This window comes from Oryza glaberrima, chromosome 6 (assembly GCF_000147395.1).
Source record: "Oryza glaberrima chromosome 6, OglaRS2, whole genome shotgun sequence".
In the NCBI taxonomy this organism is placed as follows: Eukaryota; Viridiplantae; Streptophyta; class Magnoliopsida; order Poales; family Poaceae; genus Oryza; species Oryza glaberrima.
This window is the reverse complement of record NC_068331.1, coordinates 4,944,235-4,956,773: the sequence shown is the minus strand read 5'-3', so window position 1 is coordinate 4,956,773 and position 12,539 is coordinate 4,944,235. Positions and strand designations below refer to the sequence as shown.

Sequence of the window (12,539 nt, the reverse complement as noted above, 5' to 3'; positions counted from 1 at the left end):
TTAAAATGTTTAGTTTTTGAAACCGCATTTTAGTGTGCACTGTGCACGTTTATACTTCATTGGTATCGGTATGCACGACGATCCGACGAACTGATACTCAGAAGGATTTTGAATCTCCTGGAGATGAAGATGAAATGTTTCACGTAAAACGAGGTGATAATAATGTGTAACTAATTGGGTTTTAATTATTACAAACTTAAAAAATGAATTAATCTAATATTTTAGAACAACTTTCATATAGATAGTTTTCGTACGAAAAACACCGTTTATCAGTTTGAAAAGCGTGCCACAAAAATCTAAATTTTCATCCACGTGTTACATAAGAAACGAACGGGACCTCAGTAGCTGCATTACCTCACGAAAAACATTTTAGAAAAAAAATTACATGGAATTAGATTAATTTAGAAGATAAATCTACATACAGCCAGCATTTTTATGTATCAATTTTAAATGTATAAACACAGTTTTGAAAGTTCATTTTTGTACGAAAAAGATATATCCTAAACAATGTGCATTTCCTACGTTACAAGATGCGTGGCATATATTGTGCAAAATTAATTAAGCTCCTCAGTTGGACGCCAGATCACACGAGCATCCTAATTAAGCTCGTTAATTACCACTTGGAACGAGTCGGTGAGTAGTGGAAACTCCAAAGACCATCACTTGTTCCTTCGTCGTCGTCATCCTCCATTATTGATTCCTCGGCCGCCGCCGCCGCCGTCATCCACCTCTGCAAATCGAGGCTTGCTGCCGTCGGCGAGTAGAGTGGTTGTTGCGACCAATATTCGAAGCTCCCAGCTGCTGCCAGCACATTCACCGGCGACGATGGCAGCACCACCACGTCGGGCGCCATGTCCGCCGCCGCCTCCTGAGCCGCCACCACCGGAGCTTCCTCCCATGGAAGTGCAGACGACGTTGCTCGGGCCGACGGCGGGGGCGGCGGCCGGTTGTTGGCATGCGACACCGCGGCCGCGTACACCTCCTGCGGGTCGCTGGTGCGCGCCACGGCAGGGGGCGAGTCGGGGAAGTTGATCCCGTTCCCGGCGGCCTCGCCGCCGGCGCCGCCGCCGCGGAGGCAGACGAACGCGGCGTCGAACGCCCGCGCCGCCTCCTCGGGCGTGTCGTAGGATCCCAGCCATATCCTCTCGCGGCTGTTGGGCAGCCGGATCTCCGACACCCACTTCCCCCACTTGCGCAGCCGCACTCCCCTATACTTCCTCGCCGTCGCCGAAGACGACGACGACATGGCCGGCAGCTAGAGCTAGCTGGCTACGCGGGTCGTCGTCGAACCTCGTACGTCGCAACTCGCACGTTGATAACTAGCTCGGTCGAGTGAGCTTGCATGCATGAGATCTATATATAAGGATGGGTGTGTAAAATTACCACGTAGGCAGTGACGTGTGCGTGCCCTAGCTGAATTGTACTAACGTCTGAATCTGATGTGTGCCTTTTTTTTACTAGTGGTATGGACATGCGGAGGAAGACCACGTAGACTACCTGAAAACGACTTGGGCACAGTGCTCCATCCTAGAATGTCTTCGGAATCGCTAATCCTAAAATTGTTTCCCAAAAACATTACATCTAATCTTTAAACACATACATAAAACATTAAATATAGATAAAATAAAAAACTAATTGCACAGTTTATATAGAAATCGCAAGACGAATCTTTTGAGCCTAATTAATCCATGTTTAGCTATAAATGCTACAGTAACCTATATGTGCTAATAACGGATTAATTAGGTTTAATAAATTCGTCTCGCGGTTTCCATGCGAGTTATAAAATTATTTTTTTATTCGTGTCCGAAAACTCCTTTCGACATTCGGTCAAATGTTCGATGTGACACCCAGAAATTTTCTTTTCCCAAACTAAACAAGGTCTAAATTTCTGTGGCAGAAATTCGGTCAGAAAACTTGCAATTTTTAGACTATCCAATGTGCTTTACGATGCGTGCCGATGGAGTGTAAAAAAAATTTCCCACGGGTGCAGACTGATGGATCGAACTCGTGATCCGCTGAACATCAAACTAGGGCCGAGTTAAGTTTCAAAATTTTTCTTCAAACTTTCAACTTTTTCATCACATCAAAACTTTTCTACGTACAAACTTTCAACTTTTCCGTCACATCGTTCCAATTTCAACCAAACTTCTAATTTTGACGTGAACTAAAACACACCCTGAAGTACCAACTTCATGTACCAAATTCATGTAATTACATACTAATTACATATGTAATTTTGGAACTTATATATATAATTTTAAAATTTACATATGTAATTTTGAGACTTATATTGTAAATACACTAAAATTACATATGTAATTTAGGAACTTACAGCGTAAATACATGCCGAATATTTTTTGGTAAACAATATGGCGTCATAAATATAGCTACAATGTCTTTATCATCCTAGCACAAATTGGATTTCCCTATTAAGGAGTTGGATTTTACAATTGTCATATATTTCCTCCGTTTTTGATAAATGATGCCATTAATTATTTTCTCACGTTTAATCGTTCGTCTTATTCAAAAAATATTTACGTAATTATAATTTATTTTGTTGCGGGTTGTTTTATCACTCAGAATATTTTAAGCATGATTTATATGTTATACATTTGTATAATTTTTTTTAATAAAATAAGTGGTCAATCATGTGTTCAAAAGTCAACGGCGTCATGAGGTCCTGGGTTTGACTCCCCATGGGAGCGAATTTTTCAGGATTTAACGGCGTTGTGCTTTTAGTGGTAGGCGACGTACCCGTCGACAGCAAGGCGCCTGTGGTGACTTCGTCAATTTCTCCAGGATTTGCCGGCCCAGTCTTTGAAGATGCTCATAGGGGTAGGGTTTGCGTGCGTGTGTTCATAGGGATGAGTGCGCGTGTGTTGTGAGTGTCTGCGTTGTACTGTGTTATTCAAAAAAAAAGTCAACGGCGTCATCTATTAAAAAACGGACGTGGTATATGCCCACTCGGTTGTTGCTCGCTCTCGAATATTGATTATCAAATAGCTACTACCCTAGTTTTACATTATTCATCAATTTGGGCTGACACTAATTTAAACATTAATAATGTGCTCTGTTTGTGGATTGGATGAGGTGGAATGGGTTAAGTTCATTGCTTTTTTTTTTGGTATGAGATGATCCCACCTATCTATTTGGCATGAGAGATATGAAATGACCACGTTTTCTTTAGGAACGGGAGAGTGTGGTTGGTAAGTTAGTAATAGATAGGAAATGGATTGGATTGGTTCACCAGTGAATTTTACAGTTGTCATATATTTGCACTCGTTTGTTCCTCGCCCCTCGAATGTTGATTATCAAATAGTTACTCTCTCAGTTTGACATTATTTATTAATTTTGTTGACACAACCTACAAATTACAAGAAAATAAATGATAATTATGTAATTTTTTTAAGGATAAATGGTCACATGCATATTAAGAATATGGGGGTGACGTATATTAGAAAAACGAATAGAGTGAGTTAATTTTAAATTGTTTGACGGAAATAACCTTAATTTGTATGTTTTTATGTACCATAAAACATAATTAATTTGCTATGTTTTTAAATTGTGAAATTATTTAAAGTTATTTCTGGACAGAGCAAAACAGAGCTAGTCAAAAGTAACAAATACTATAAAACAGTGGGTGTAAAAAAAATTCAAAACAGTTGGCTACATTTGCTTTCTTTAGCACTACATATTTATGATGTGATAAAAAAGCATTGTAGTCTATGATATTAAATTTATAAAGAAAAATATTTGAATCATTTAGATAATACTCCATCCATCCTATTTCAAGTGTAATTGTTGGTTTCCGTGTCCAATATTTGATCGTTGTCTTATTTAAATTTTTTTTGTTATGATTAATATTTTTATTATTATTAGATGATAAAATATAAATAGTACTTTATGAGTGACTTATTTTTTTATTTTTTTATAAATTTTTTAAATAAGACGAACGATCTAACGTTGGACACAGAAATTCACGATTGCATTTAAAATGGAACGGAGAGACTATGTAAGAGAGATAAGTGCATGCATGCACACTTGCGTACATATCCGGTGTCTGAATTTCGAGATGGGGACCGTGTTTTGGTCGGCCGCAGGGGTAGAATAATGGTACCTGAACTCTGTACGGTTCGATCGGGTGGACGCGTAGGATAAGGACCTTGGACGACTCATAGTTGGGTTGGGACCAAACTTCATCTGCAAAGTTCTTCAAAACCGCGCTGGCAAAAAATGAAAACACGGACTCGTTGAGGACCAAGCTAAGCGGCCGGGGCAGAGTCTCGTGTCAACTAGTAGTCACGTATTACACATGATTTATGTGGTGGGACGCGCTACTACAGTAATCGGTGAGGTGTTTATAGGGGTACGATTAATGTACCGTGTACACGTTCCCAGGATAAGTATATGCACGTTGTGAGCATCGACGGTTGTATTGTATTTATGAAAAAAAGGATCGGAGAGAAAGTAAGAGCATTGACGAATGGTGTGAGGAAATCCTGCCAGTACTAAATACTCCCTCCATCCCAGAATATAAGAAGTTTTAGAGTTGAACATTGTTATTAAGAAAGTAAGTAGAAGTGAATGCTAGAGGGTTGTGATTGGATCAGAAGTGGAGGTAGGTGAGAAAAGTGAATGGTGGATGGTTGTGATTGGTTTAGAAGAGAATGTTGATGAAGAAATTGTTATATTTTGGGACGGATAGAGTAAATACTACTCTCTCCGTCCCAAAAAGACTCAATTTATAGGTTTTCGTGTCTAACGTTTGACCGTCCGTCTTATTTGAAAATATTATAAAAAAAATTAAAAAGATAAATCACACATAAAATATTATTCATGATTTATCATCTAACAACAATGAAAATACTAATTATAAAAAAATTTCATATAAGACGGATAGTCAAACGTTAAACACAAAAACTCAGGAATTGAGTCTTTTTACGACAGAGGGAGTACTCCCTCTTTCTCAAAATATAAGTATCTTGATAATAGTGTCAAGTTAAGCATTTTTAACTTTAACTATTAATATAAAAAATAAAAAAGATCGAGCGTGTAAAATTGATGTTACTAGATTAATCGTTAAACAAACTATCATAATATGCAACTCTTTTTATTCAAGAATCTTACTTTTAAAGATACTGTGGATCAAAGTAGTATTTCGAAGTCTATGCCAAATTTAAAAATACTTATATTTATATTTTGAGACGGGGAGAGTACCACTTGTGGCAAAAGTAGCAGAAGGTCGTCGTTGCTCCTGATGATTCGAGTGACACAGCTGCTCCTCTTGTCTTCCTCCTCTCGCTCTGGTGGCCGATGCTTGTTGCCGCTGCTCAATGGAGCTTTGAGGGATGACGGTAGCGATGACGAAATCACCGAGATGGGTATGCGCGAGAGACGGGCCGGCGGTGTTCAAGAGCGGGCACTAGCCCAATGACGCCAACCACTCAGCCTCTCTTACCAGATTCCTCCATGGTCACGGCACACGGCCACATCCCTCATCTCTTGACCCTAGTTGAATCGTATCCTTTAACCACAAAACCGGGTATAACACATCCTCCATCTCTAAAAAACGGTGTAAATCGATTCCTTGGTTTCAAAAGCGGTTTCGTCCTACGTGGCGCTCATAGGATCCACATATCAGTGAGAAAAAATAGAAAATTAACAGCCCCACAGGTCAGCCATCCTAATCTCATTTTCTTTTTCCTCACCCCTCTCTCTCCCTCTATAGGCAGTGGCAGCGGCTAGCCTTGCCAGCACGACGACAGTGAAGTGGGCACGTGGGGCGGCGTCGGCGGTGAAGGTGGCAGCGCTGGAGCGAGCGACCAGGCGGCAGTAGTGAAGGTGGCAACGCGTGGGGCGAAAACGGCGTCAGCGGAAAGGAGATGGGCACCGAAGAGAGGGGGAGGGGTGGGAGAGGAGCGGGAGGAAGGATTGGAACCGCGCGTGCAGCCAGCCAAGTCCATCCCGTGTGTGCGACCGCCGGCGAGCTTCCCCCCGTGTGCGCAGCCCCCGATGAGCTTCTCCCCCCAAGAGTGCCGGAGCCAGCGAAGTCCTCCCCGCGTGCGCAGCCGCCGACAAGATTCTTTTCACGTGCGCAACGGAGCCGACCAAGTCCTCCACGAGCTCCCACAGCCTGTGCACCTCCTCGGAGCCTACGCCCCGTAGCTGGCCGACAAGCTTCTCCCTGCGCGCCACCCATCTTGTCACCATCGATCTTCTGGCGCCTCTCGAATATGACGCCGTGCAGACAATCCCAACAACAGAGAAGGACGGCATGGCAGCGACCACACCCTCCCACCTATCGATCCCTTCCCTACCTCACGCGGCTCCACATCCTTCTCCTCAAAACCCGCCGGCGGCTCTACATCGCGTCCTCCTCTCTCTCTCTCTCTCTCTTCCTCTGATGCCCCCATCGCCTCGTGCACCACTACTTTTATTGTCGCCTCCCTAACTATGTTAGCCGCTACCGCAACCTGGAGAGAGAACAGGAAAGAGAGAGAGGGAAAAAAAAAGGAAAAAGATATTAGGAGATGATGATTGGAATGTGGGGCTTTTTTTTCACTGATATGTGGATCCTATGAGTACCACGTAGGACGAAACCGCTTTTGAAACGAGTCGAGTACACTGGATTTTAAAGATGGGGAAGGCGTTATGCTCCCGAACATTACCTTCGAGTGTTGGTGATAACATGGCTTGCTGGCATGGCTCATCGTTTCGTCATAGGCTCGTAGCTAAGAAATGTAGCTCACCGTTTCATCTCAACCAAGCTGTTGACATGTAGACGCAGTGTGTCAAAAATGTTTGGGTTCCATCAGAGTTATAGTTCTATATATTTTATTTACACTTCTCTTAAATATAAGAGTAGCAGCTTAACCATTAAATTTACACCTCTTAGGGCAAATTTTATAGTAGAGGTGACTACCATATCCAATTTCATGCATGACATAGATAATTAAATTAAGAGGTGATATGTATAATAGGTTACATCTACCACACAATCCCCAGTATTTCTAACACTCTCACATGTTTATTGAAGTTTGTGTAGAGACTGCCTCTTGCATGAGAGGTGATTATTTCTCTCTCATCCTTCTTCTCTTCTCCACCTCACTATTTAGTCCTATGTGGCATCTTAGAGCTTATACTTGGATGCCTATAGTACTTGCCCTAAACGTAAGAATAGGTCCCAGATAGATACCATACCCCGTAGATATCAGATTTATATATAATATCTCGTAGGTATCAAATCTGATACCTTGATACCTAAGTACTATAGTGATATCATCGTAACATACAGCTGTTCCATTTAAACCGAATACAGTCCTGTAGTATTTCTGCAAATTTAATCTTAAATAAGAAAAATGGAATGGAAAGATGGTGGGAAATAAGATGGAAAAATATTGAGACTAATGGAACAAAGTAGTCTAAAATTTAAATTATAAACAAATTTTAAAATTTTCAAATGCCCGTATATTTGCACACAGAGGAAGCGATAAAAATAGCAATCACCGTTTTGCCAAACCAGCCGATGAAAACACTGATGAGTGGAAAGACAAAATTGGGCTAAAGAGGCAATGAAGGAAGGCCTTGAAACAAAACAAACTTTTATAAATAAAAATCAGTCACAGTGGAATGTTGATCCCGTAGGAGATCTGCAAATTGTTGCGTTCGAATTCTAGGATTATCAAAGACAGCATCTCCGCAGAGTGAAGATCACCACATGGCAACCATTACCACCTGCTACCGTCTATTCTGAACTCAAAATTGAAACAAATCACAGCTCAAGATAGGACAGCCATCACATCTGATACTCTCAAGACAATGTAGTTGGTGCCATCAGCTCCCTTGAACTCACTGCCTGCGTACTTGGAGTACATCACAGTGCTGCCCGCTGAAACTGACAATGGCTGCCTCTTGCCTTCATCATCAAGAGGGCCTGGACCAACGGCTACAACCTGCATTCAGAAGGTAATAAACAGGTAAAACTCATGCAAATTCAGTTCAGCTTGGCTGGAGAAAATGGACATTTTGCCACTTTGAAAACATGGTTTCGCTGGAATACCATCCCGAAAACGTGTTTCGCTAAAATGCCAATATGGAGTGCGCCATCACAGCTACTTTGCCATTTTCACCATTTTGGATATCATTTTCTCTGGGAAGCGGCTTGAAGAGACGAGAATGCCCCTCCTTCTCCGACGACGATTTCTCCCGTCGAGCTGTCCGACGATGCCACCCCGATCGACGACGCGTCCGACACCGCTACCTCCTCCTCCTCCATGAAGAACCCGTTCACCTCCTCCTCCACCGCCTTCTTCCCCTTCCTGAACCTGTGCCCCGCCAGCATCATCCCGCCGCGCGCCACCGCCGTGCACACACACACACCCCAAATCCTCCTCCTCCTCCGGCGAGCGCACGGATCGACGGATCAGAGCCTAGCCGCCACAGCAAGCGAAATCAATCTCAGCGAAAAAGAGAGAGTAGAGAGGAGAGAGAGCGCATGGATTTTAGTACGCCTCCACCGCCGGCGGCGACGGCAACGAGGACTGGGAGATCTGCAACTGCAACGGCTTCGTCTACAAGCGCCGCCGGGTCCTCCACCCGCCCGACCTCGAGGACGCTGCTGCCGCCGCTTCGTCTACAAGCGCCGCCAGGTCCTCCACTCGCTCAACCTCGAGGACGCCGCCGCCGCTGCTTCGTCTACAAGCGTCGTCGGGTCCTCCACCTCGACGACCTCACCTCCACCTCGTCAAGCATCCTGGCCATCAACATCAGCGCGCTGGTGAGGGTGGGGGTTCGGCATCCTGGCGATGGTCATGGCCGTCTGTCGTCAGCTTCTTCGTCGGCGGACAGGGCGTCGTCCGTGACGGCGTGGAGGCCGTGCGTCTCCCTTCGTTGCGGCGTCGCCATGCCCGTGTCGCCGTCATCACCGCCGCCGCCATGCGTTCGCTCACCGCCTCCTCCATTTTGGCCACGCAGACTACCTCACCGCGCTCGTCCTCTTTCCTCCCATGAACTGGATCGATCCCCTTTCAACCGGCGAGCAAGGGCAATTTGGTCCCATCAAGCCACATTCCAGCGAAAATGCAATTGAAAATGCACAAAATGGCCAAAATGGCAAGTGGCGGTGAGTGCACGCTACATATTGGCATTTTAGCGAAACGCGTTTTCGGAATGGCATTTCAGCGAAACCACTTCTTGAAAGTGGCTAGATGTCCATTTTATCGCTTGGCTCAGTACATGCACAAATCTTTGCATATAGCCCAACAATCTAGGTTCACAGCAATAGAATAACAATAACAAGGCTTAAAGAGACAATGGTAAGAACTTACTGTTCCGATTGATGGCTTCTCCTTAGTGGTTTCAGTGAGAATAAGGCCACCAGCAGTTTTGTCTTCAGCCTCAGCAACCTGTCAAATTTACAAAAGCAGGGAATCATTACCAAAGGTTGTCTAGGAAGTACAACGGCAAGATGTACAATTTATTCAACATTCTCCAATTTCATTACCTATAAACCATAACCCTACTGGCAACTATCTTAAGAAGCAATAACAATAACATATGGATACCTTGATGAGAACCCGGTCATTAAGGGGCTTCATATCTTTGACATCATCAGTCTCAAGAACACCAATGATATCATCCTCTTTTAGAATAAGATGTTTGGTGTCGTTAAATTGCACCTCAGTCCCAGCATATTTTGAATATACAACTTCAGCCCCAATCTACAGAACAATATAAATCACTTGATACTGCCATTAGAAGGCATAAGCAGTAAACCACAACATAAAAGCAACAGAACAAATTGGCAGATTGGCACTTTAACATCTTATTGCACCAAGTTCATCAGGTAATATATAGCACAATTGCTGCACTGAAATTCAACAGTAGGCTCTGCTGTAGTGCCAATCGCTATGATTGTCTAAATTAAGTTTACTAATGTAGTATCTCCTTGCAGAAATTCAAGTTAAGTGAAAACTAGTTACACAACAAATGAAAATAACCAAGGTCCTGTAACAAGAGTCACTATCAGTAAATTTTTCACCAATCTAAGGTCCTGTAACAAGCATCACTATCAGTAAATTTTTCACCAATCTAAACCTTATCTTAGAGACATTTCCAGTAGACAAGATGATGAACCCAAACAATTATTGTCATGCAGGAACCAAGATAAAGTTGCAAGGTGCATCTAAGAAAAAAAAACAGAGATTGAAAGCCTTTTTCGCCCATCAGTCAGAACAAATTGTACCCTGTTCAACAAGATAACTATAAACAAACAAGTCACACAGCATTACCTCAGAAGCTGCTTTACCTAGTTACTTTCTTTGTTTCACATTATAAGACGTTTTGAGTTTTGAATAGATTCATGTATGTGCTTCATATATGTGTCCAAATTCATATGTACATTAGTGAATCTAGTTGAGGGATGGAGATGCCAAAACATTGTGGGTTTGGACTTGTAAACCAGGCACTAACTAAATAAATGTTCTCCATGGAAGTTGCTAGTAATACCAACATGAGGGAGTGAACCAGTCCTTTAAAAAAAAAGGGTTGAGCGATTCTTTTTTCCCGGTTTTCTGTTGTTTCTCAAACCCGGGTCATATGCACCACCTCCTACTCTCCTAGTGCTATGAAAGACTAACAACATCTATTTGTATGGATGACAAAATTAAGCAAATGCTCATACATATTTGCCCATTGCCAAAGGATACTCCTTACGTGGATTCATATGTTTAACCAAACCAGAAACTAACAATCAAAATATATCAGTGTTGCATACTCTGAACAACAGTCATAAAGCAATCATGAGAAACCTCTGTTGGTTTCACATGAGTTTTGTGCCATAGAAACTTCAGCCTCACAGACCCCGTACACCATTAACATCGCATTCTTGATAAGGCATCACACACAATATGCTTTTAAATTTAGTTGGCAACAACCAACAAGTAAATTGCCGTGTCACTGCTACTTGCAACTCACAACCGAGCTATGGGGTAAGAAATGTAGTACTAGACATCATACAGGTACACTTGCAATCTCATTGTGAGAAGAACTTTACCTGCAAGCTGACCTCAACTTTCTTATCCCCAATAGTTCTTCCCTCTCCAACAGCAACAACCTCACCTCCCTGAGGCTTAGACTGTGCGGTTGACGGAAGCAGAATCCCACCAACAGTCTTCTCCTCTGCAGCACCAAGCTTCACAAGCACTCTGTCTCCCAGAGGCTTGAGCGAGGTATACTGCCATGCGACAACGAAATTCGTTAACTCACTCATGCTAACCATAACCAAGCTCGCCATAATCTACAGATAATTGGGAAGCTTAACACCTCTGTATACCTTTGGGGTGACGACCGTGGCGGCCTTGACGACGAGGCTACGAGACGGGCGCCTGGAGGAGCAGACTCGCACAGATGGCGGCGCGAGGCGGAGCCCGTCGAAGGAAGACGCGCCATTCTTGGTGAAGGCCACCGCGGCGACTCCGGCACCGGAGAGCTGCACCGACGACATCCTCGATTGCTGGCTGGAAAGCTAACTGCGCAACGGCAAGGACTTATCAACTAACTCAAAATTTGTGGCAAAATCTGCCATACTACCCATTAATCTATATGAGAACAGAGTCCCCAAATCTGAACGAAGACGACTGTAAATTTATCCATTTTTTTGGAGGGGGATGCACAAGTCAACACCTCCCCAAATCAGACGCCAACAATACTCCTCACTCGAATACTCGATTCGACCAAATTTAGGGAAACCCACCCAAACCAACCCACTATTCAGCCCGAATCCACCAACCAAATCCACGAATTCAACACCAAAAACAACCCAAAAACGAAATCAAATCGTACAAACACCCACCCGCCCGAAAAACACCACACAACCCCCGAAATCCCCCCCCCCCCCAAAAAAAAAAACGGCCGGAAAACATCGGCGACGTATCCCAGCACCCGTACCTCTCGATTCGCCTCGAAGCGGGTCGGCTCCGGCGGTGGAATCCGGGCTTTGTGCCTTTGCGTGCGAGGGGGAGGGAGACGAGGAGAAGCAAAGGGATAAACCCTACGGAGAAAGCAGAGCGAAGCAGCTGCGGCTAAAGCGAAAGAGGAGCTAAGCCTAATCCCAATCCCCAACCCCGCTTTATCCCCAATCCGCGCGCTTCCGCTGCCCCGCGGCCGCGGCGGCTTATCCTGCTCCTCCTTGGAATCCACGGGGTTTGCGATCAATTTTTAAAAACATTTTAATATTTAGTTTTAAAAACAAAACCTCCTAAAATCTGAATATTTTGACCACGTCAGCCCCGCCTGACCTGACAAAAAAAACATACTATCATGTTAGTGATACCGATGTGCTAGTATTATTTTATCACGTCAGTTTGATTTATATCTTAAAAATAAGTTTTGGAAAAAAATATTTTTAAAATTAAAATTAAGAAGGCTAAAAAATAAAAAAGTTGTTTGGGTGGGTAAGGGTGTTCGGTGTTCCGGAGGGGTAGGTTACCGGGTGGTGCGGCTGCGACAGGGTTGGGGTCGGATCGGGTCGGGTCTGGTCG

General features: G+C 43.7%; 2 protein-coding genes across 2 annotated transcripts; both read right to left on the bottom strand.

Annotated features, from left to right (window-relative positions):
• Positions 1 to 613: 613 nt before the first annotated feature.
• On the bottom strand, positions 614 to 1,246 carry LOC127775547 (ethylene-responsive transcription factor ERF039-like). The gene has a single exon (XM_052301804.1). The coding sequence runs from the start codon at positions 1,244 to 1,246 to the stop codon at positions 614 to 616; it is 633 nt and encodes a 210-aa protein (XP_052157764.1).
• Positions 1,247 to 7,584: 6,338 nt separating this feature from the next.
• On the bottom strand, positions 7,585 to 12,114 carry LOC127778134 (20 kDa chaperonin, chloroplastic-like). Its single transcript, XM_052304794.1, has 6 exons — positions 11,947 to 12,114; positions 11,333 to 11,528; positions 11,054 to 11,233; positions 9,564 to 9,719; positions 9,327 to 9,404; positions 7,585 to 7,952 (listed from the first exon to the last, which is right to left on the bottom strand). The coding sequence occupies exons 2-6, from the start codon at positions 11,501 to 11,503 to the stop codon at positions 7,779 to 7,781; spliced, it is 759 nt and encodes a 252-aa protein (XP_052160754.1). The 5' UTR covers positions 11,504 to 11,528; positions 11,947 to 12,114; the 3' UTR covers positions 7,585 to 7,778.
• Positions 12,115 to 12,539: the final 425 nt, after the last annotated feature.

Excerpts from the sequence above, each read along its gene's own strand:
- LOC127775547 (XM_052301804.1), bottom strand. The coding sequence starts at position 1,246 with ATGTCGTCGTCGTCTTCGGCGACGGCGAGGAAGTATAGGGGAGTGCGG.
- LOC127778134 (XM_052304794.1), bottom strand. The coding sequence starts at position 11,503 with ATGTCGTCGGTGCAGCTCTCCGGTGCCGGAGTCGCCGCGGTGGCCTTC. Across the intron at positions 11,234-11,332 it reads CCACGGTCGTCACCCCAAAG|TATACCTCGCTCAAGCCTCT; the intron begins GTATACAGAGGT and ends GTCGCATGGCAG. Across the intron at positions 7,953-9,326 it reads AGAAGCCATCAATCGGAACA|GTTGTAGCCGTTGGTCCAGG; the intron begins GTAAGTTCTTAC and ends TTCTGAATGCAG.